A 26,482-nucleotide genomic window follows, 5' to 3' on the forward strand; every position below is an offset into this window, starting at 1 on the left:
ATTTGAAGATTGAGGTTATGTACATGTATTCACGGATCGGTGACCTAGAGATCGATCAAACCGAGGAACGTAGAATCTGACCAAAACCCCTTGGCAGAGCTTTATTGCAATCAGATGGTGTGCAATATGAAAAACACCCGTCCACGTGGCTAATTATTAGGTAGCATGGAATTAATATTAATGTATAGAATATTAACTAGCATGCAAAGAGCATAAATAAAAAACCAAATAAAAATAATTTAATGTATTCAGGAAATAAGAGTTACCAGGCGCATGAATACCGAATAAAATTTGCATGCACCAATAGTAAAACGGCAGTTAATAGGCGGCAACTGTAGGCCAGTTCAAAAATATTTCTATATATTTATATAAATGTACTAGATTTTGTGTTAAAATTTGTGTAATCTATGTTATCGATATGGCTCGAATGCAAAGAAATTATTAATCATATAATCTAAGCAATATTTTGGTATTTTTTGTAAGATCTATTTGAACCTAATGGCGGAGGACTAAGATATTTAAATTTTATGCTAATTTGAAAGTCGGAAAGAGGATCTGTAAAACTTGAAAAAGAAGAACCAGCACTCGCCAGCCAATGCCACCATAAGAGGACCCCAAATATTTTAGAGCGTAGTACCTTACTAATGATTTTGTAAAAGTTAAAGTTAAAGTAAATTATTAAATTTCTTAAAAGACTTCGTGATGCTATTGTGAAGCAGAAGTCATTTTCATTTTTGAATTAAACTTATAACCCCTTGGAGGAGACGATTCCGGCTACCATATTCCCGGACCACATGGAGTTGGATCGACATCGGCGGCTTACAAGAAGATTTTCGACACGTGAGTGATTAAATTTGAATTAGTGATGGCGCCCTAGTGCTTCGAATTAATCTAATGATCAAAGCTAGCTCGCCGAAAGGGTTTTATTATAAATTGAGAAATTAATAAGAGTAATACTTGCGCAAGTAAAATTAGTATTAAAGGTATTTATTGAAAGAAAAATATAGATCAATATTTCAGAAATTTCTATTAAATCAAAGAAGTACAAAATCTAGGCTATTAAAACATATGCATATGATATTTAATTTTTTGCAATACAATTTGCGATAATTTATTATAGTTCTAATTCACTAGATGATGGCTCTACCTATTCCGTCAGGTGCCGAATCTTGCACCCTGAGATAAAAATATATATTCGATACAAATAAATCTACTAAATACTAGAGATTTTAATATATATATATATTTGGATTATTAGTGGCTAATTTATCAAGCTGATCTTAGAGCACACATTTTTTGATTGAATTATCCAAGTCGACAAGTATTAGCAAGCGCATATCGCAACTACATGCAACAGAATGCATATGATTTTAAGATAAAGGCACATGGTAATGATTCGTGCCATAAATCTAGAATATAAAGTTTAGCCTGTGATATTTTTATTGATTTCAATTATTGTTCTATTTTTATATTATATTTTTTATCGCTCTATATATATTTTTTGCCTCGATTGATCTTTGCATTATTTATGTAATATATGTATGAAACTTTCATGGTGTGCAATTTATTTTTTATTCCTCAACTCTATAGTATAAGTATCATTTACATATATATTTATTATTTATTGAATTACAAGAGTTATAGGAGAAGCCCATATCTAGGCCTATCAAGATTTTTTTTAAGACTGAATACTATTAGAAAACCACGACCTAATTATATCAAATCTCATGCTTTACCGACTGATGCCAAGCAGGAGGCTAATCGTTATTTAAATATAAAGAATAACGTGACAGTGTGTGTGTGTGTGTGTGGTGTGTGTGTTGTGTGTGTGTGTGTGTGGTGTGTGTGTGTGTGTTGTGTGTGTTGTGTGTTGTGTGTGTGTGGTGTGTGTGTGTGTTGTGTGTGTGTGTGTGTGTGTGTGTGGTGTGGTGTGTGTGTGTGTGTGTGTGGTGGTGTGTGTGTGTGTGTGTGTGTTGTGGTGTGTGTGTGTTGTGTGTGTGTGTGTGTGTGGTGTGTGTGTTGTGGTGTGTGTGTGGTGTGTGTGTGTGTGTGTGTGTGTGTGTGTGTGGTGTGTGTGTGTGTGTGTGTGTGTGTGTGTGTGTGTGTGTGTGTGTGTGTGTGTGTGTGTGTGTGTGTGTGTGGTGTGTGTGTGTGTGTGGTGTGTGTGTGTGTGGTGTGTGTTGTGTGTGGTGTGTGTGTGTGTTGTGTGTGTGTGTGTGTGTGTGTTGTGTGGTGTGTGTGTGTGTGTGTGTGTGTGTGTGTGTGTGTGGTGTGTGTGTGGTGTGTGTGTGTGTGTGTGTGTGTGTGTGTGTGTGTGTGGTGTGTGTGTGTGTGTGTTGTGTTGTGTGTGTGTGTGTGTGTGTGGTGTGTGTGTGTGTGTGTGTGTGTGGTGTTGTGTGTGTGTGGTGTGTGTGTGGTGGTGTGTGTGTGTGTGTGGTGTGTGTGTGTGTGTTGTTGTGTGTGTGTGTGGTGTGTGTGTGTGTTGGTGGTGTGTGTGTGTGTGGTGGTGTGTGTGTGTGTGTGTGTGGTGTGGTGTGTGTGTGTGTGTGTGTGTGTGGTGTGTGTGTGTGTGTGTGGTGTGTGTGTGTGTGTGGTGTGTGTGTGGTGTGTGTGTGTGTGTTGGGTGTGTGTGTGTGTGTGTGTGTGTGTGCGCGCGTCTGTGTACAAGATATCTCATCTCCCAGTTAACGGAATGACTTGAAATTTGGAACGTAAGGTCCTTACACTATAAGGATCCGACACGAACAATTTCGATCAAATGAAATCCAAGATGGCGGCTAAAATGGCGAAAATGTTGTCAAAGACAGGGTTTTTCGCGATTTTCTCGAAAACGGCTCCAACGATTTTGATCAAATTTATACCTGGAATAGTCATTGATAAGCTCTATCAACTGCAACAAGTCCTATATCTGTAAAAATTCCAGGAGCTTCGCCCCATCTATGCAAAGTTTGATTTTAGATTTCCAATTATCAGGTCTCAGATATAATTTAAACAAAACATTTAGAGTGGAAAAGATTGAGCATGAAAATCTCTGCAATAATGTCTTGTAACATTTCCACCTACAATTGGAAATAAGCTTGAAATCCGAGAAAATGTGATTATTAAATTGCAAACTGTTGGCAACTGTTGGTTCTATTAAATCATTCACTATGAAGAGATAGCAGACTTCGTGTGTTTCTAGCGTTATTGACCTATCACCAGCTGTCTCATAACTTTGAATAGTAGACTTGAGATGCGCGAGTACACTAGCGTCAGGTGATCAATTTTCATAACGGCAAGGAAAGTTGTTTGAGTGCGCCACACCAGATTTTTTACTCATGCTATACCAACTGCAGCCAAGCCAGGCAAACCGTTATTTACAAAAATAACGTCAGAATACTTATGTATAATCCTATTTCTATATTGACTGGACTATAGGTGTTATAGGGGATCCTATTTGAAATGAAAAATTACTCTTCAAATATTAACTTACTCTATCGCTTCAACATCTTAAATATGCTCATATGAATCCAAATTCATGATAAATTATTTCGATAAAGTGTTTCAAAAGAAAATAAATGACAGAAATCGCACATTGATATATCAAGAAGTCATAATCATCTTGTAGATGTAAAAGTTGTGAATGTATGTTGTATTATTATCCAGCTGAAATCATGTGTCAGAGCGTGTGATAGCTCTCAAATTGCCTCAGCTGATGGTATGAATGAATGAATGGAAAAACTTTAGTATAATTTATTGCATGCAATAAATTATTCAGATGACTGAATGATAAAATCATAACAATTCTTTCTTATGCACTTTAAATGTTATTTTTCCTGAAAAAGGACGAACGAGTGTGTCAATTTTGTTGTCCAACGAACTTTTCCTATTCGAAGAATACGTGTTCAAACTTTGAAGCTGATTGATCAATCCTTTCTGGAGGATTTATTGTAGAACATTCAAACAGACGGACGAATTTCGCCTTCAGTAAGTTGAAAGAGAGAATTCGATAACGCTCGTTCAATAACCAGTAACTTTTTTATTTATTTATTCAATTTTTTCAAAACACACAAAAATACAATGAGAAAAAGAAATATACAACAAAACAATTACAATAACTATGGTTATATAGTCTGGCCATGTTCGAAAGAAGCAGAGCTCGGAAACAGCCGAGCCCTCACGAAGTTACCCGGGCGCAGAATTTTTCGGACCTGACCTCCGTGCACTAGGAGCGCGGCGAGACGCGGCGCGACCCGTTCCGAACCCGAAAAGTCCAGACACTTTTCGAGCTGCGCGCCGCGCTCCTAGTGCACGGAGGTATACTTGATCACATGTATTTAATTCCAGGTCGGAAATTCTCCGCGCCGCGTCGCGCCGCTCCACCGATCTAGTGCACGCTCTACTCAAGTGTCTGGTGCCGTTTTGGTGACACTAAACTGGCATAAATGGCACATATTTGGCACTAAACTGTCATCAAACTGGAATAGCGACAAACCGAAATGTCAAGCACCGTTCTGTTGGCGAATATTCATGCAAATCTTGCTGCAAGGACAATGATAGTAATTCATGCAGCCATTTCAGATGTGGGAGCAAGTTCGAAATCACAGTGACAGAAGTGAGACATTCACTGCTATTAATGTCACTGTTGGATTGAGCATTGGCTGTATGTCACTGGATAACAAGATGTTATCTGTCTTTTAAATGAGTGAGAAAGTTGAAGGGAACGAGACCAGGTCTGCGAGAGAGATGTATTTTCGGAATAAAAGTTCGGATCTCGTTTAAGAAAGAGCAGTTCCAAATAGTTGGAACCATTAGAACTGCAAGTTTAAATACTTCAACTTTTTCTTCATTTTGTATAGGCCAACTAAGGACCACAGTAATTCACCATTAACCATTATCATAATACTATCATACCATCATTATCACCTTACCATTATCATAATCGCTATCATTATTATTATTAACGTTGGCTTCCCGCTTTCGCCTCAAGTACTCTTTCATCCTCGCACTCTGAGCGATTCGTCTTTCTAACGACCAAGTTTCAATTCTGCGTTCTTCTGGGAAAACTTTGAGCTGATTCTGTAGCCCTGCTCTGATTAGTGCCTCTGTTATATTTAAATTTTTGCATATCCTTCTTAGACTCTATAAACTAGTTCAATTTGGATATCCCACTTATTTTCTTGAATATTTTATTTGTTTGTCTGCCGGGATCCATTCTAAACAAAAATGAGAACGCCAATCCTCTTTCGGATCACTTCCGAAATCTTCTCAACATGTCTATAGATTTCCTCGTTGCTGCAAGTGGAAATATTATTCCCGTTGTGTTTACTAAAAATCGTTCTTTCTCCTGCTTCCAACTTTTCACGGTCGCCCTTCCTGTTGAGAATTAAGCACTCAGAAGCATACAAAGCTTCCGGTCTTATAACAGAGAGGTAATGCCTCTTTTTAAAGCATTTTTTGAGATTGACCTCTTGTAAATATTCTTTGTTAATCTGTAAGCTATGGTCCCATTTTGTTCACTCGCTGGTTTAGCGAATCTTTCTCAGAAAAATTGTCGGAAACTCCCAAATACTTCAAGCTCTTAATCCGTTTTATTGGACCATAGTCCGTGTTTAAAAATTCTGTAATTATACTACAGTAATTTAGAAACTATTTTTAATGCTTGAAAAAATGAAATAATATTGTAAAATCAAAATCTTCATACTAAAATATCATGCACAGGATATCGATCCTTTATTTACAAAGTCTCCATCAATTAAAAGTCCCATGAAAAACTTCTTTTCAGAGATTGATTTCCGATTAACATGGTAAATTTTATCAATTTTCTTGAGACAGAATTTCAAATTGAATAAAGTCCAACTCCTTAAAAAAATATTGGGAGGCATTGCTTAATAATTGAGCAAACCTTGTTCAGGTCTATAAGGACTTCATTCAAGAAGCTTTACTAAACTTAAAGCTGGCAGGTACAAAAGTGTTTCTTTCTTTGATGATTTTCATAGCTCCTAGTCAAGTATTGTGCAGGAATTGATAAGAGATACAGACAGTGAGAGGGTGTATGAGAAATAAGTTAGAGATTAGATTGAGAACGAGAGAACATGAAATGAATAATAACAAGCGTCTGAAGATATAGGAAGAGTATAGTCTACTGCTGGAGAAAGGATTGTGTGAGATGAGGTGAGAGAGATGTGGATTGGAGTGAGATGGAATAAACATGTTCACTTGATCCTTGCAAGGTCATGAACGTTATCAGCCGCAGCGCAGTGCGGGAGTGAACAGTGAACTGGGACACCTTATTAACATACCGTGGTATAGAATGCTGAATGCTGAATGCTGCAGGCCCAATGTATCTACACTACTGGTTTACTCTGCACCGCACAGCCGCACATCAGTTACGCTCCGCATCTCTCTAACCGGTTGCATTGTTTATCACTGCAGTCGGCAAACTTCATCAATTATTAGAGCAATGTTATCAACCGCCTTGTTCTTGATAATATGTCCACCTTTCAATGTACTGAGATTTTTATAATTTGCTTTACAACGTGTAATTAGCATAATTGAATATTAGTTGTTAATTTATAGATGTGTAATGATGCTGTATTGAAAGGCATATCTTTTGAATCTACATTTCCCTCAAATACTTTGGATTCAACTGTTATGACAATATAACTGATTTAGTTTTTTTGCAGAACGCGAGCAAAGGAAGAGCAAGCTTTTGTTTTTTGTTATTTATGAAGCTATAATTTAATCTACTTGTACTCTACTTGTATTTTCAAGATCTGATGGATCAGAGCTGAAACATAATCATACATGGCAATCCCAATTTTCAAGCTCAATTTCCATGTAATTGAGTATGCAAGTCAGCAGACATAGGACCATATGCAACATTCGTACATTACCTACATTAAATGGAGGTATGTATGGTCACATTAATAATTATTGTGTGCTTCATTCGGGACTCCAACCAACAGCTGATTTATCTCTGCTGATATGGTGCATACGCGCATTAGCGATTGTTATAAACGGTTAGAGTTTAGACCTAGGCATGATTGTGAAAGAGTGATAATTAAATTAATAGACAAATCTAAAAAAAAACTGTATGTCTAACAATTTTTAGTCTCTATTTTAGGTTATTCATCTGAATATTAATTCATACAGTATGAAGTATGAATGATTTGCCAATAAATTATATCGATAACAATTATTGTCAATAAGACTACCGTTTTGCAGATGACTTGACCTAGAAAATAATTTATCTTACAACATTGATAGTGAGAAGAATCAAAGCAATTTCTTATAAAAACTGATTTAGTCCAGTCACTATATACATTGGTGCATGCAATTTATATTGTAGTTCTGATTTCTTAATATATTATTTGGGTACATAAGAGAAGTCCAGAACCAATTTCTTCATGCAAAATTTCCTTGTGCTAGATACAGGGAGGCCAAAAAACCTCGTATTTTTGGCTAATGTACCAGTTTTCAGCTATTTCTGCCAAATCTCGTGATCGGACAGAAAAATTTGCTCACGCCTTTTTTTTAGATAATAAAATTCCGAATAAAATGAGATCATTCGGAACTCTTTATCTCCAATGAGTACTTAGTTATGATTCTTCAAAAATTAGTGAAATTTGAAGGAAAAATCAATTTTGATGAGATTTAGTTTTTAATCAACAATATTTTTCGATTGTTAACATTTAGATTTATAATTCAAAATCCCTCTAGGCGTATTTTTGTGCTCTACAATCTGAGATCAGGGAGAGCGCTCTATCTCAAATAGATTTCCAGTTACACCTGACAACAATGCTCCTTGTATTGTGAAAAACACCTAATTTTCAGCTTCAACCATCATCACCAACTACATTGTCTTCACATTGATATTTCGCACAATGACATGAGTTCATGAGATCATGTTCTATGATAATCACCCGCAAGATGCACTTCATTTCAGTATTTCCTAGTGGAGAGGCACGCTTAAGGACACCTTAAGGATCAACATTTCAAACACATAACTTTTGACACAATGCTCAGATTCCATCGTTCTGCACTTCATTCTTCTCGGCTCGTCAAGGCGGTCCAAAATCATGCATCATAAGTCAAATTCGGTCGAAAAATGAAAAATTTATTGTTGTGTGTACTCAAGCCCATATCCCAATACACAAAAAATAACCAATTTCTATATTCAAAGCTGCATGTCTTTTGAAATACTTCTATTAAAATTTCCAAATCAAGTGAGGATTTGAAAATTGTCCCCCTTTACCCACTACAATAAATAATACTTTCGATTCCAATATAATTCGAAAGTTACAGAAGATTTTAAAAATGGCTATTTCAGTTTTCACATTTTATTCGTGATTCTACTGTTGATCAAGAGTTTCTAAAACGAGTCTGATACATCATAGAAACTCACGATTGATCCCAAATTGTAGATAAATTCATCCTCTACGAGCTCAGCTGCCTAAAATCCATCTTGGAATACTCTGGCATATCATAGAACTGCGAAAACTGTTGATATGAGAAAAATATCTACAATTCCCGGCTTTTTTTCAACTATAAAATCTCACTTTACAAACATATTTTTTCATGAATCGTTAACAGGTGATGAAAGGAAAATGCTATTGCACATTCCAAGATCAAGTATTGATTTTTAAAATGAGGGGATACAGAGATACATAGCTTTGAATAAGGAGATCAGAATTTTTTTGTATATTGGAATATGGGCTTAAGTACACACAACAATAAATTTTTCATATTTCGACCGAATTTGACTTATGTTGCATGATTCTGGACAGCCTAGACGAGCCGAGAAGAATGAAGTGTAGTACGATGAAATCTGAGCATTGTGTCAAAAGTTATAGGTGTTTGAAATATCGATCCTTGAGGTGTCCTTAAGCGCGCCTCTCCACTAGGAAATACTGAAATGAAGTGCATTTAGCGGGTGATTCTCATAGAAAATGATCTCATGAACTCTTGTCATTGTGCGAAATATCAATGTTAAGACAATGTAGTTGGTGATGATGGTTGAAGCTGAAAATTAGGTGTTTTTCACAATACAAGGAGCATTGTTGTCAGGTGTAACTGGAAATCTATTTGAGATAGAGCGCTCTCCCTGATCTCAGATTGTAGAGCACAAAAATACGCCTAGAGGGATTTTGAATTATAAATCTAAATGTTAACAATCAAAAAATATTGTTGATTAAAAACTAAAACTCATCAAACTTGATTTTTCCTGCAAATTTCACTAATTTTTGAAGAATCATAACTCAGTACTCATTGGAGATAAAGAGTTCCGAATGATCTCATTTTATTCGGAATTTTATGATCTAAAAAAAAGGCGAGAGAAAATTTTTCTGTCCGATTTTGAGATTTGGCAGAAATAGCTGAAAACTGGAAAATGAGCCAAAAATACAAGGTTTTTGGGCCATCCTGTATCTAGCACAAGGAAATTTTGCATGAAGAAATTGGTTCTGGACTTCTCTTATGTACACAAATAATATATTAAGAAATCAGAACCACAATATAAATTGCAAGCACACCCCATTTTTTATGTCTATATTGACTGGACTAATGTTCAACATATCTCTTCTTGGGAATTAATTTTTCAAAGGAAATACTCGAATAAACCATTGAATTCTCTCAATTTTCCACATTACTGTAGTAATCAAGTTCTGTCCAACGCATTTCCATTCAATTGATTCAGGCCTAATACCACTAAGGATCAGTTTCTACTCATAGGTTCCAGCTCCACTAATCAATGATCATCGTAATTATGAATTTATTTGTTCTCGAGCCTAGAACATAAGATTAAAAAAATATCAGCCACTATCTCATGTAACTTTCTATTTCTCAAAAAGGAATTTCTCATTCATATCGGGACATAATTATGTCCGTGTATTGTATTGAAATATTCAGTTCACCTTCTGCCATTTCCAAGACTTCGATTCCATGTAATCGATTAATTGCAAAGCCAGTCAACCATTAACTCGTTATCATCACCTTTTCTCATGGTCTGAATGCATTTTCTGTTTGATAAGAGTTGTTTCTTGTAATTAAGGTGGAATGGTGTTATAGGAAAAGGTGTGGATGTGGAAAGGTTGGAGCGTCGAGCTGCCCTCATCTGAATGTTCAATTTAGAATGTTCATACAGTAGCTGTTCATGATTACTCTATCTAGATGCAATCGGTTATATCGCATTCACAACAGATGTTTGCGGTTTCATTATCGCATTTGACAATCACCATTTTTAATACTTACAAAGTGTAGTGATCCAGTGATAGAAAGTACAAAATTGTCAAGTTGTATTGCATATATGTAATGTTTTGTATAATTTACCTCATTATAGGATCTGTTTTACCAAACATTGTACAAAGTACACGATTACAAACGTATAATATTCATGTTGACATCCATTCGATTAATTCATGTGCTATAATCACATATAAAAATATAAGAGAAAAATCATTTTTGTGGGTAGGATTTTCAGTAGTCAATGAATAAATGTGTGAGGCCGGGAATTATTTATCGATGTGTTTCAAATCAAATTTTAAAAATCTGGAGTAAGCATGTTTGTGTTTGGTCTTGGAGGGTTGTTTTCAGAATATCAGATTATTCATCCAATATAACACTGTACTGTTCATATAGTATTAGAGAGAGGAGATGAAGAGAAACCATAATTGATTGTTGAACGAAGATCCAAATAAATATATGCTATCAAACATCCTGAAGACTTCTGCAACTGCAAATATTGACAACAGGGAGAAAAGCTTGAAGAAAATTCAAAGAACGCTTTTGTTGTCAATATTCGCAGCTGTAGAAGTCTGCTGGATGGTCTGCTAATAGCATATTAATTCTGATCCTTGTTTAATAATGGATTAAAATGAAAATAAATCTATCAACATTTTAAAAATTGCAATATAAAATATTTATCTTTGATAACTTTTCCTTTTACTGTATGAGAAACTTGAAAAGAGAATATTCTAGCCTGCTTCTCCATTGCATGTTTTCTAATTTCAAGTTTTACTGTTAGTATTGTGTTATAAAATTGGGGATCCAGCAATTTAACAGTTTAAATTGATTTTTAAAGATGATTCCTGTATAATATATTGCTTTATTCTCCAGGTTCAAAGCTTCATTCTCCATGTTTACAATGCAGTACATCGATCTATTATTCAATAATTAAATGATTATTGTGCTTTACGTTCATCATATCTTTTCATACCTCTCAAGTAAAAATTGTTGATAATAATTGAAAAAGGAATTTGATATTTATCTTCCTTCTAAGTTTAATGTCATTATCGTTCATGGGATATAGCTTAGTAGTAGGCCTAAGTTATTTCTTGCATAATAAGAGGTTCCCAAACCAACTTGAGCCAATTCTCCTCCCTCATGATTTGACGGTTTAACTATTTCATGATGCTCCAATATGACGTTCGTTCCATGTTCGTATTCATTTTCTTTTGTTAAATCATTTTGATTTGCTACTTTCATAAAAATAACACAATACTGATATCGTTCATTAAAAATGATCTCCATCATCATGATCTAGACCTACAAATTATAAATCATTTAATCATATTGTATAGTATATTTGCAAAAATAAAAATTATACTTTATGTCAAGATTTTCACTGATTTTAGATAATGATTATTTGATTAACTCAAGCTTTCTATCAAACTCCTATTAAGCCTCTGCCTCTTCAATCAATGAGCATTTACATAATATGTCTTGCATAAGGCAAGTATTTATCTCAGTATTGTCCACTGTTCTTATGAATTATGTGTGATTCATATTGTATTGTCTGAGAATTGTATTTGTAAGGTAGAACTTGAAGTAGCAGATAAGCTTTGTACACGTCAACGTGTATTAAATTTCGTCCTGAATTGACATTTTTAACAATAATTTTCACCAAAGAATTGACGGAAATTGTTTGAATAAAACCCCAAAATTTGCCCTTAAATGAATGTATTGTGTACTCACCACTCAGCAGAGTTTCAGTGCTCGTAGCCAACTTGAAGCTAGTCTGAATCGAGTACTAAATCCTTGATTTGGAGGAGTACCAGAGAGGGTGTTTGGGCGGGTCCTGTGCGCGCTTGCGTGTGTGTGTGACCACTGGCCGCTTTACCAGCTGGTTGGCTTCAGCCATACATCTATATGAACATTATAAATAAATATACATGACTATGGCTTGAGCGCGGACATCAGGTGACGCCCTCGCATCATTGGCGTCTCCACGCGTGCGTGTGTTCCTTCTTATCAATTGTATGTAACACCACATAATCGCGATTCCAGCTCTCACACACACACTGACAAAGTGCAGTGGTTGTCGTCCGTTATTGCGAAAATAAGACTAAGGTCGTTTGGGTGTGTGTAAGTGTGGTAGTGTATTTGGTCCCTCTCAGCAAGTGCACCACGAAATAAGTTTGAAATTGTCTCATTGTGATAGGGGGTGGGGAGATTGAGTGCCGTGTGGGGTGGCTGCTTCCCTGGTGTGTGGTGGTCAGCCCTTCCAGTGGCCACTCATCAACTATAAAAGCACAAAGTTTTGGACAGCTAAGTACAGTTGGATTATTCATCTGAACAATCAGTCAACATGGTGTACAACAAGGTAAGATACTAGATTTTCTAACAATTTCACTTCTAATAGAAATGAGCTGCGTTAACCACCTCCAATTCCAGTGAAAAATGCTAGTTTTCTGTTTGATATTAAAGCTCTGTAAATTCTAACCCATATTGATTACCGATGAGAACTTTCAAGTTATATGAGAATCTAATCAGTATTTATTCGCTCTCCAATATAATTCCATTTTCTCAACGTTTGTAGAGAATAATAAAACAATAACTTGAGATTGAATTCTATGCATTTTTTCTGATTCCTTATTATTTCAACGTTAATAGAAATTCGAATCCTCCATACTTTCTAGTGTTTCAAGCTAACATTTCCATATTGTTTTTATTTTTTTAGAATTCAGAGTCACGCTCAGGTTTTTCATCCTCTTGTGTCAATAATGCTTCTTCATAGCTGTAGTTGTACATTGTGAATAAAAAAAAAATCAATTCGAAATCTCTCAATAACTTCAAAGCACTTTTTGTTCCTTTTCAAGCTTACTTATTAATTTTAAACAATTTTCAATCTTCAGTTATTTAGCAAATGATTGTGTTTGATTTTATTTCGATTCCCATTTTCAATACAAATTGGAATCATAAGGTTTTTCACATAGTTTTATCGCTCATCGACTTAATTTTGAAACTTGAAAGTGGCTCATTCCTGCTGCTCTCATCTTTGCATGTATTTACTTCAATTGGATTTTTCAAATATTTCACTTGAATCAATTGGATCTTAGCAAATGAGTATTGTAGGTTAGGTGAGTCTTGTGCAGTGCAGGTGCGTCTATTACAGTGTTGTGAAACATTCCATTTGACAAGTGTGAATATCTGAGACGAAATTTTTATTGTGAAAACATAACTTAAACTTATGTTCATTTTGTTTAATGTTTTGTTCATTGAAGTTGGTGATTGAACATTTGGACTGATAAATATTTTTTATTGGTAGCTGATCGCTTTCTCCGCCCTCCTGGTGGCCGTGCAGGCTGGTTACCTGGGCGCCCCCGCCGTCGTGGCCCCAGCCCCCCTGGCCTACGCCGCCCCCGCCTACGCCAAGGTTGCCGCCCCCGTCGCCTACGCAGCCAAGGCCGTCGTCGCTGACGAGTACGACCCCAACCCACAGTACAGCTACGCCTACGACATCCAGGATGCTCTGACCGGAGACTCCAAGAGCCAGCACGAGAGCCGATCCGGAGATGTTGTCCAGGGCAGCTACTCCCTTGTTGAACCCGATGGCACCAGGAGAATCGTCGACTACACCGCTGACCCCGTCAACGGATTCAACGCTGTTGTCCACAAGGAGCCCGCTGCTCACCCAGTTGTCGCCAAGGTTGCCGCCCCCGTCGCATACGCCGCCCCCGCCTACAAGGTAGCCGCTCCTCTCGCTTACGCCGCCCCCGCCTACAAGGTCGCCGCCCCCTACCCATACGCCGCCAAGGCTATCATCGGTTAAGCAAAATCCAACCCTAGCTCAATAACAAATTGTCACCCATTCCTCATTTTTGTATTATTTATTGCGAATTACCATTAAACATGTAAATAGTACTTCAAATTCAAAAATTTGTCTTCAATGTCTTTATTCTTTTCTCACTCCTGACCTCTACTTCTGAATTCAACGTTATCACATTATCAATAATAGATAAATATTCAATCCGAATTACTTAATCAGTGTATTGATCAACTATTATAAAACAATATCATGGCACCGAGCTTCGCTCGTTATTTATTTATTGATAAAAAGAATTCAATTCTTTAAAATGATTGGGAAGGACTAACAGGCACAGCACATAACTGTTTCTTCCCCGAATTTTGATTTATACACTATAAATAGTCCAAAAAGTAGGTTATGTTCCATAGACTTGAATTCAGTTCCAATTTTCAGTCCAAACATTTGAAAACAGGAAATTTCTAATTTAGATTATTTGCAGACCAAATTAAATTACAAAATAACACTCACTAATCACTTAAAACTGTAAAATAATTATTAACTTTGAAAATTATGATGAGTTTGAAAACATCGCGAAAATATGTTTTACTTTCCTTGCCCTATTACCATTGGTAAGGAAAGTATTGCTTTCCGAAAAAAATTAAGGTACCCCAATTTCTAAATTTCTATACGTTTCAAGGTCCCCTGAGTTCAAAAAAGTGGTTTTTGGGTATTGATCTGTATGTGTGTGTGTGTGTATGTGTGTGTGTGTGTGTGGTGTGTGTGTGTGTGTGTGTGTGTGTGTGTGTGTGTGTGTGTGTGTGTGTGTGTGGTGTGTGTGTGGTGTGTGTGTGTGTGTGTGTGTGTGTGTGTATGAGTGTATGTGCATCTGTGTATACCTAATTCATGCAGGTGAACGGGCTAGAGTCAAGAAAACTTCAATTAATCTTGCCATGCCTGATTTAATAGGTTTATACTATAGAATAACACTACAATTTGAAATAATAGAAAAATACAAACAGCTTCATTAAACATTGGCAGCTAAAATCGAACAACAGAAACAACAATATCATGTTACTTTGTTGACATTCTTCATCTGATTCGGGGGCGCATTACTATCCCCGTTTAGATAGCAATACGTCACAAAACCAAACAAGACCAGTCATAAAATAACCAATTAATTTCAACATGAAATTACTCAAGAAAGAAAAAAACCCGTTGAACCCAAATTTCGTCGATAGTAACCCATATAACCCATTTCATATAATTTTGAATCCCCACTTTTTATTGACATTCTCGAATGAACCTTTGTTTCACTACACTGCACTTTCGTTGGTTTGTACGTTGCTTTATCGTCGGGGTTACAGTACCTTGTTTTTGGCGGTGAGCTTTTACCGGTGAATTTGGCTTGACGGCGACGTCCTCTTACGTCCCTAGACCTGTCGTCTGAACGGGTGTCTTGAAGCGGTTTTACATAAAGTTGCGGAACCAAAGGGGTGGTAGTACAAGAAGTTGGTTTGGGGACACACATGAACCGCTGTAAATAAATGTATTACAGCATTAATTTCTAACTCTTCCTACAATTCATCAAAAGCTAAAACAGCTAATACACGATATCTCATCTCCCAATTAACGGAATGACTTGAAATTTGGAACTTGAGGTCCTTACACTATAAGGATCCGACACGAACAATTTCGATCAAATGCAATTCAAGATGGCGGCTAAAATGGCGAAAATTTTGTCAAAAACAAGGTTTTTCGCGATTTTATCGAAAACGGCTCCAACGATTTTGATCAAATTCATACCTAGAAACGTCATTAATAAGCTCTATCAACTGCCACAAGTCTCATATCTGTAGAAATTTCAGGAGCACTGCACCATCTATTCAAAGTTTGATTTTAGATTCCCAATCATCAGGTTTTAGATACAATTCAAACAAAAAAATTCAAGTGGAAAAGATTGAGCATAAAAATCTCTACAATTAGTGTTCAGTAGCATTTTCACCTAAAATTGAAAATAAGCTCGAAATTAGAGAAAATAAGATTATTCAATTGCAAACTGTTGACAACGGTTGATTCTATTAAATCATTCACTATGAAGAGATAGCAGACTTCGTGTGTCTGCAGCGCTATTGCCCTGTCATCAGCTGGCTCAGATCTTAGAAAAGTAGACTTGAGATGCGCGGGAACACTAGCATCAGTTGATCAATTTTCATAACGTCAAGGAAAGTTGTGTGAGTGCACCACACCAGATTTTTTTAAATAATGATTATTATTATTATTTTTCATCAGTAATGAATATAATTTGACCTTTCGAACCATTAAGGTTTGTTCAGATCGTTTAAATATTTATAGTTTGCTATACGTCAGCTTATGAATTTGGTGGATGAGATATTTTGATTTTCCTCAGACGCACTCGGTTACTTACTTTTCTACTATCCACGGACGACGAAGTCTCAGCTATTTTTCCAAGGATGGATTATCCTTTTAATGTCGTTCAGCGAGTTTTCTCAGGGATTAGACCTAGTGCAATCGATTTTTATATCATGGAACCGAGATTTTGAATTGAATTTATTTCGCCAAAAAAGCACATTACATCATTAAAATAAAATGAAACAAAATGAAAATTTAACTATCCAAAACAGAAACAAAATTTTAAATTATACTAAATACTTAGGTACAATAGATTAAGTAAATAACTTGATAAATAAACTTGACATAGTACAGTAGTAGAAGTAAAATGAAATGTTCCGTTAACTTCATTGTAAAAGCAATTTTTCCTTTTTGGCACTGCCAACATAAGTAACACTTGTGTGTTGGCAGTGAGTTGTAGTTCATTCACACTATTTGCTATGCAGTGACAATGATTTCGAAATACGAAAGTACATAAAAGGAGATGTAAAAATAAAAAGAAAAGAGGAAAAGTTAGCTGAAAGTCTATGTAGGGAGGCCACCATGATTTTTTTTTAAAATTTATAAAATTGTTAGGTGGGATTGATCCGGTTTGTTTATTATTTATATACCAAATGTTAAATATCTAAAAAATATAATATTAATCCAATTCACAGATCTATACAGTTAGCTTAAAGAAAATATTTTGGTATATCCAATTATCCATACTGATGTGTAGAGCAAGAGTGATTTTTTTGGTTATAAAATCATTGGGAATTTTGTTTACCATGTAATCGCTAAAGTATGTTAATTGATGCCTGCATGTTGTAAGTTTTATGAGATTGATATTGTATCTATTGTTTGGACGAGTGTTATAGGGCGTTTCGCGCAAAACATATTGAGACTTATTTTTATTTATATGGAGAATGACCTTTTTTACATAATTTTGTCTTAGCGTTGGAACTTTAAACTCAAGGAAGATTTCTCTACTTGGATATAATCTAGGTTTACCAAGCGCCGCTCTTATCATGTTGTGCCAAAGAAGATAATTTTGAATAAAATTTAGAATTTAGAAATAGGCCGACACATCTAGAAAATACCTGAGTCTATACCTAATTCATGCAGGTGAACGGGCTAGAGTCAAGAAAACTTCAATTAATCTTGCCATGCCTGATTTAATAGGTTTATACTATAGAATAACACTACAATTTGAAATAATAGAAAAATACAAACAGCTTCATTAAACATTGGCAGCTAAAATCGAACAACAGAAACAACAATATCATGTTACTTTGTTGACATTCTTCATCTGATTCGGGGGCGCATTACTATCCCCGTTTAGATAGCAATACGTCACAAAACCAAACAAGACCAGTCATAAAATAACCAATTAATTTCAACATGAAATTACTCAAGAAAGAAAAAAACCGTTGAACCCAAATTTCGTCGATAGTAACCCATATAACCCATTTCATAATAATTTTGAATCCCCACTTTTTATTGACATTCTCGAATGAACCTTTGTTTCACTACACTGCACTTTCGTTGGTTTGTACGTTGCTTTATCGTCGGGGTTACAGTACCTTGTTTTTGGCGGTGAGCTTTTACCGGTTGAATTTGGCTTGACGGCGACGTCCTCTTACGTCCCTAGACCTGTCGTCTGAACGGGTGTCTTGAAGCGGTTTTACATAAAGTTGCGGAACCAAAGGGGTGGTAGTACAAGAAGTTGGTTTGGGGACACACATGAACCGCTGTAAATAAATGTATTACAGCATTAATTTCTAACTCTTCCTACAATTCATCAAAAGCTAAAACAGCTAATACACGATATCTCATCTCCCAATTAACGGAATGACTTGAAATTTGGAACTTGAGGTCCTTACACTATAAGGATCCGACACGAACAATTTCGATCAAATGCAATTCAAGATGGCGGCTAAAATGGCGAAAATTTTGTCAAAAACAAGGTTTTTCGCGATTTTATCGAAAACGGCTCCAACGATTTTGATCAAATTCATACCTAGAAACGTCATTAATAAGCTCTATCAACTGCCACAAGTCTCATATCTGTAGAAATTTCAGGAGCACTGCACCATCTATTCAAAGTTTGATTTTAGATTCCCAATCATCAGGTTTTAGATACAATTCAAACAAAAAAATTCAAGTGGAAAAGATTGAGCATAAAAATCTCTACAATTAGTGTTCAGTAGCATTTTCACCTAAAATTGAAAATAAGCTCGAAATTAGAGAAAATAAGATTATTCAATTGCAAACTGTTGACAACGGTTGATTCTATTAAATCATTCACTATGAAGAGATAGCAGACTTCGTGTGTCTGCAGCGCTATTGCCCTGTCATCAGCTGGCTCAGATCTTAGAAAAGTAGACTTGAGATGCGCGGGAACACTAGCATCAGTTGATCAATTTTCATAACGTCAAGGAAAGTTGTGTGAGTGCACCACACCAGATTTTTTTAAATAATGATTATTATTATTATTTTTCATCAGTAATGAATATAATTTGACCTTTCGAACCATTAAGGTTTGTTCAGATCGTTTAAATATTTATAGTTTGCTATACGTCAGCTTATGAATTTGGTGGATGAGATATTTTGATTTTCCTCAGACGCACTCGGTTACTTACTTTTCTACTATCCACGGACGACGAAGTCTCAGCTATTTTTCCAAGGATGGATTATCCTTTTAATGTCGTTCAGCGAGTTTTCTCAGGGATTAGACCTAGTGCAATCGATTTTTATATCATGGAACCGAGATTTTGAATTGAATTTATTTCGCCAAAAAAGCACATTACATCATTAAAATAAAATGAAACAAAATGAAAATTTAACTATCCAAAACAGAAACAAAATTTTAAATTTTACTAAATACTTAGGTACAATAGATTAAGTAAATAACTTGATAAATAAACTTGACATAGTACAGTAGTAGAAGTAAAATGAAATGTTCCGTTAACTTCAGTGTAAAAGCAATTTTTCCTTTTTGGCACTGCCAACATAAGTAACACTTGTGTGTTGGCAGTGAGTTGTAGTTCATTCACACTATTTGCTATGCAGTGACAATGATTTCGAAATACGAAAGTACATAAAAGGAGATGTAAAAATAAAAAGAAAAGAGGAAAAGTTAGCTGAAAGTCTATGTAGGGAGGCCACCATGATTTTTTTTAAAAATTTATAAAATTGTTAGGTGGGATGATCCGGTTTGTTTATTATTTATATACCAAATGTTAAATATCTAAAAATATAATATTAATCCAATTCACAGATCTATACAGTTAGCTTAAAGAAAATATTTTGGTATATCCAATTATCCATACTGATGTGTAGAGCAAGAGTGATTTTTTTGGTTATAAAATCATTGGGAATTTTGTTTACCATGTAATCGCTAAAGTATGTTAATTGATGCCTGCATGTTGTAAGTTTTATGAGATTGATATTGTATCTATTGTTTGGACGAGTGTTATAGGGCGTTTCGCGCAAAACATATTGAGACTTATTTTTATTTATATGGAGAATGACCTTTTTTACATAATTTTGTCTTAGCGTTGGAACTTTAAACTCAAGGAAGATTTCTCTACTTGGATATAATCTAGGTTTACCAAGCGCCGCTCTTATCATGTTGTGCCAAAGAAGATAATTTTGAATAAAATTTAGAATTTAGAAATAGGCCGACACATCTAGAAAATACCTGAGTCTATACCTAATTCATGCAGGTGAACGGGCTAGAGTCAAGAAAACTTCAATTAATCTTGCCATGCCTGATTTAATAGGTTTATACTATAGAATAACACTACAATTTGAAATAATAGAAAAATACAAACAGCTTCATTAAACATTGGCAGCTAAAATCGAACAACAGAAACAACAATATCATGTTACTTTGTTGACATTCTTCATCTGATTCGGGGGCGCATTACTATCCCCGTTTAGATAGCAATACGTCACAAAACCAAACAAGACCAGTCATAAAATAACCAATTAATTTCAACATGAAATTACTCAAGAAAGAAAAAAACCCGTTGAACCCAAATTTCGTCGATAGTAACCCATATAACCCATTTCATAATAATTTTGAATCCCCACTTTTTATTGACATTCTCGAATGAACCTTTGTTTCACTACACTGCACTTTCGTTGGTTTGTACGTTGCTTTATCGTCGGGGTTACAGTACCTTGTTTTTGGCAGTGAGTTGTAGTTCATTCACACTATTTGCTATGCAGTGACAATGATTTCGAAATACGAAAGTACATAAAAGGAGATGTAAAAATAAAAAGAAAAGAGGAAAAGTTAGCTGAAAGTCGATGTAGGGAGGCCACCATGATTTTTTTTTTAAATTTATAAAATTGTTGGGTGGGATTGATCCGGATTGTTTATTATTTATATACCAAATGTTAAATATCTAAAAAATATAATATTAATCCAATTCACAGATCTATACAGTTAGCTTAAAGAAAATATTTTGGTATATCCAATTATCCATACTGATGTGTAGAGCAAGAGTGATTTTTTTGGTTATAAAATCATTGGGAATTTTGTTTACCATGTAATTGCTAAAGTATGTTAATTGATGCCTGCATGTTGTAAGTTTTATGAGATTGATATTGTATATATTGTTTGGACGAGTGTTATAAGGCGTTTCGCGCAAAACATATTGAGACTTATTTTTATTTATATGGAGAATGACCTTTTTCACATAATTTTGTCTTAGCGTTGGAACTTTAAACTCAAGGAAGATTTCTCTACTTGGATATAATCTAGGTTTACCAAGCGCCGCTCTTATCATGTGTTTTTGGATAATGAACAATTTGTTTAAATGTGTATCATATGCACCTCCCCAAACTTCAATAAATCTACTATGTTCCAAATTTCGTGAAAATCGTTAGAGCCGTTTTCGAGATCCGGTGAAATACAAACATATAAACAGAAATTGCTCGATTAATAGTATATGATTATTCCCATCTCCAGACTTGTATTAATACTGACCAGTAATATGGATTCTTGCTAGTAGACTCAATCACTCTTGTTAGACTCAAGCAATGAGTCTTGATCTGTGTCCAAAATTTGTCTCTAGTAATAACACATATAGGAAAATGGCAAGAGATTGAGATTCCTTTTTCCACAGCTTCCATGAATTAGAGACATAAGGCCATGTTCTACTAGCATTTACTCCTATAAAGTTTTAGAGTCTCTTAAAGGGTCTCTTAGTCTATGTCTCACCTATAAAAGTCTTCATCATAACTCAAATTAAAGCGATTTCTAATATGAAATCTCTACTTGTTTATAATTCTATGAAATAATGGATAGAATTAGTATATCCAGTTTTAAAATGGAGAACGAATTTTTCATTTCGAATCATCTTTGGAATGGGCATTGCAAGCATTGTTATTGGTTCATGCAACTTCTTTGTTGTCTCAAGGATGTGATTCAAAAATAGTTTGACGGACAAGACACGTAGGCCTACAACTGGCGGAGCATTGCCAGGGGGGCTCCTGCAGCCTTATGCCTGCCGCCTCATGTCCACAAGTGATACAGCCTAAAATAGTGCGTGCAAGCTGGTGAGTTGCATTGCGCAGGATTTTCCAATCAGTTGTCCTGGTGCGTGGCCACTTGAAGGTCGCTGAAGACTCTATCCATTGTAGGTTAGTGTGCTAACTTGTAACCAGATTTATAACGTAGTTTGGTCTCGTTTACAGGTTATGTGTGCTGGAATTAGTTGCAAGTGGTCACTATTTATTCGACACTATTCATCATTGACTAGTCATGACAGTATTCTTTCATGATTTCTGACCTATTCCCTCTTGAAAAATTGATGCTTGTGGTGAATGAATTTGAATTCGATTGTCAGTATCACATCAGCACAATCGATAACAAGACATAACCAGAATGTGGACTGATGGTTTTCAGAAGCTTTCCTGATTCAAATTAATAATTTGGTACTGTAACCATTATTTCATGCTCCCATGGTCTGAAATATGTGGTAGAGATAATTCTCGGAGTTAGTTGAGACATGAAGTAGGCTAATAATCAATATTATGAATCTTAATGAATATTTTTGGATGTTATAATTTTTATTTTCGTAATAATTGAAATAGTTCTGTACATAATACTATCATTCAATAAGAATATCCAAAAACATTATTGTATAAACCAATAATTAATATTAGTTCCAAGGACCCAAGGACTGCAGGTGTTTATAGATGTTCGCGACTGAAGAGTTACCAGTTCTTCTTCAAATAGTTACCAGCCTTCTTCTTCAAATAATATAAAATATAGCCTTTTTAATTTTTTTGTAAGATTCATTGTGGAGTGTAATGTGTGAACTGAGGTAGTAACAATGCTTTGGTCTGTAATGACAGTCTTTTTTTATCTTGCATTTATGTCTTATTTTAGAAGCAATCTATTTCACTGAACAATAATATTTTAGTAAGCTGCCATCTACTCTATTAAATTTAATAGTTCCATAATTCCATCAAAACATGGTACAATATACAATTACTATAATTGAACGAGCGTTAGCGAGTTATTACTTTTGTCTCAATGTCAAAATTGTTGTCCGTCTGTTGGTGTGTGTGAGTGTATATGTATTCAACATACTGATGTAATTCACTATTATAAACAAAAATTAACACTTATTATTTTATCAGATATACCGGTATTAGCTATCCTCTATAGAAGGCGGCAATGTCAAGGCCGAGAATCGGCAACGCTGTTCTCATATCTTTCTGAATTGCCAACCGGTATTAGCTATCCTCTATGGAAGGCGGCAATGTCAAGGCCGAGAATCGGCAACGCTGTTCTCATATCTTTCTGAATTGCCAATATAACGTGTACATCACTAGACCAATAACAATGCAAATCAATTTTGATCAGCCGATTTCTTCAAGCTTTGATGTTGAATGTTTGAGAAATATGTTCTTATTTGATGATTGTAAATAATTTATTTATTTGATGTATTCCGACGATAACTTTTGATTGCTCTCATCTACTTCCTACACATATTATTTGAACCATCATACAAATTGAGTTCGTTGGCCAACAAAATTGGCCGACTCCTTCGTCTTTTTTTAAGAAATGAAAGGATAACATTAGTAGAGCATGAGAAGAGTATCATTACAAATCGCAAATGAACTGTCAGCTGGATTATCAATTGCATGCAATTAATGGATCTAACTCAATATAACCTCTACTTCCCACTGCTTTCAATAGACATTAGAACAGCTGACAGAATATCAGAGGCATTTTGAGCAAGCTCTCCAGCCAGGGTCTCACTAGTGTTGAAATATTGCCTAAATGAGTTTTTTCTTGTGTGTGGTTAATGGAAAGTTATAGGGTGATTTTTGATGAGGTGATAAAACGTCCATGTCAACCAGCGGGATACTAACCCACAACCAGTTAGCGATAGCAGACTGAAGGGTGCAATGCTTTCTTATAGGGGATACAGACACACTGAAAGCGTAAGGCAGCGTGGCGTTGTGGAGCGTCGTGAAAAATATCATGTTAAGTAATGAGCTGCAACACACTGGAAGCGTCTACATGCAGAACGGAGGTGTGGAGTCAAACTTTGGAACATGCTGGTTTGTTTTTTGGAGCGTCTACAAGCGGAGCGTCACAGTGCAAGTGCCAGTCTGGTCTACTCTTGTACTCTTCTACTCTACACAAAGTAGAAGGATTCTCTATCTTCTCTGTGTACTCTACTCTTCTAGGCCCTAGACGCTTGACGCTCGAACGCTTCGTGTGTATCATGAACGCTCTGACCACGCCACGCTCCGCTCCGCTCCGCCTTCAGTGTGTTTGTACCAATGCTGTATGTCATCTGGTCTACCCTGGAGAACAGTAAACTATACAAAGATGGTTGAAATCATGGAAACAGCTTCATATTTATTTTACAAGGATAATTTGAGACTAGGTTTTTTTTGGAAATTCTATTCAAATAAATGAACTCCTTTTCTGTCGCTTTAAAAATTTTTCCTCTATCTTGGATCCGCCATCATTTCCAATTCAACTTCATTTTTTGAATTGGGCGTTGATTGTATGATACATGATTTCGATACTAAATTTGAAGTGGAAATGATTGACAAAAACCGCTCATCGATTTCTTAAACCGTTTCAAAGTTATTCACATCCATTGATAAATCATACAGAAATAAAATAGATGAGTACCTACATTGAAAATCTGACAGATCAAACTTTTCTGTTCAAAGTGTTGAATATGTGAGTAGAATTTACTATAAATGTTTACTAACACTTGAAATAGTAAAATTTGATCGTTTATATTTTAAAAAAATTATCTATGTATTCATTCATTTCATTCTTGTATGATTTATTAGTATCTCTTTAAATGTGAATAACTTCGAAACGATTTGAGACATCGATGTGGAATTTCGCCATACATTTTCTCTTGAAACTCTGTAATGAAATCATGTATCATTTGACCACATTTCCTCTTAAAAAATTGTATAAAAAATGTGTATAAAAAAATGGCGGTTTGAAATTTTGAAGCGATTGAAAAGTAGTTTTTTCTCAATAGAATAGGATCCTCAAAGAAACCTCTTGTCGAATTATCCTTGTAGAAGAAATATTAAGTTGTTTCCATGATTTCACCAATTCTGTATAATGTTGTGAGCGGCCATGGATTGAAAATATCTGCAATTTATAATAAGATTTTTATCAAGAGACTCTGTATTTAGTTATCTTCTTTTAAAAGTTGAAACTGTATTATTCGAGTTGTACTACGAACAAGGGCAGTATTCAAAGTATCTAATTGTGCGATTTAAAATCGAAAGTTCCATAATTATAATAATTCATTACAGCAATAATTCAATCTCAACCACTCAACATCTTCTTGCCTGATCGATTTCACCCCAGATCTCAATTTCAACCTTCTCAATGCGCCGTTATTAATGGAAAATGACGTTATTCGGATCGAATAATGCATCATAGATGACTGTTGAGTGTGGCATGACTCAGCGCTGCTTCGCTAATCAAATAGACCGCTTGATTAGATTGACGGTTTTGGTGATGTCAGTATTGTACGGTGTTCTGATTGCTACATGTGTGTGAGTGTGAGTGTGAGTCATGTGAGTGTAGCACGTGTGTTAGGTGTTGAAGGTAGCTGACTGTATATGGCTGGCATGTGTGGCTGTGAAGTAACCAATGATGGGTGATACGTCGTCTTTTGGACGCTTTGAGTTTCGTACTTCTTGCCAGGTGGTGGAGTACTCTTATGCCACCACGGTTTACAGGTCACAGCAAATTGAACGGAAACCGAATAATTTGGACCCCAATTCACAAAAATATCCAAATTCCTAGACAATGTATACCTACTATAGCACTCCTATAATTTGTATAGTTATATCTCTCATATCTTAGTACAGAGGCAAAACTAATGAAACTCCAGTTTCAAGTCTCGTAAGGTTGTTGCTAAGCTCTCGTTTCAGCGTTTGTTTCGTTTTTCGGTTTTTCGGACAGCTTGGCGTGATTGGAACGGAAGTCTATTCCAGAACTGCAATGGTTGTTGGTGGAGTCGTGATGTGATGCAGAGAGAGTGTGTGAGAGAGAGAGTGAGGTGTTTTGGTTTGTGTACCTTCAATTAACTCTAGGTTCTGGATCCACGCAACATTAGTTTGTTGTGTTCATACTGTCTAAAAAACTTCGTGTTTAGATAGTTTGGAAGCATAATAAAACACTCTTATAGCATAATATTCAATACTGTTTACGTATTCTGTGTAAGTTTTCCGTTCATCGTCGCTATGCACAAATTTGTTTGTGGATATCTATGATCTTTGAGAGTTCAACAATAATTTATAACGTATTGTCAATCTAAAGAACCAGGTCTCTAGTGGTTCCATAACACTTTTCAAACTACATTCTTGTTCAAATTTGACCATTATTATCTTTTTGAATGTTTAATGCTCAATGTTCTTTTCAATGTTGACTGAAGAGTTGAACTTCTTCATCGTCATCATGGTAAATGAATAATGTTTTGTCACAAAGCGAATTTTTGTGACGGATAGAGAGCCGTCGTCCAGCATAACATTAGCGAAATTATTCTTTTTTAGAATAGGAATAGGATC

At 35.5% G+C, this 26,482-nt stretch overlaps 2 protein-coding genes across 3 annotated transcripts in view; both read left to right on the forward strand.

The window, feature by feature from the left end:
- The window catches only part of LOC111045510 (neurobeachin-like protein 1), a 400,901-nt gene that overhangs the window by 171,041 nt on the left and 203,378 nt on the right, over positions 1-26,482 (forward strand). The gene's annotated exons all lie outside the window — the stretch shown is intronic.
- On the forward strand, positions 12,262-14,136 carry LOC111047942 (cuticle protein 21-like). The gene is made up of 2 exons (XM_022333780.2): positions 12,262-12,580; positions 13,526-14,136. Exons 1-2 carry the CDS (start codon positions 12,566-12,568, stop codon positions 14,027-14,029), a joined length of 519 nt encoding a protein of 172 aa, XP_022189472.2. The 5' UTR covers positions 12,262-12,565; the 3' UTR covers positions 14,030-14,136.

This window comes from Nilaparvata lugens, chromosome 7 (assembly GCF_014356525.2).
Source record: "Nilaparvata lugens isolate BPH chromosome 7, ASM1435652v1, whole genome shotgun sequence".
Taxonomy (NCBI): domain Eukaryota; kingdom Metazoa; phylum Arthropoda; class Insecta; order Hemiptera; family Delphacidae; genus Nilaparvata; species Nilaparvata lugens.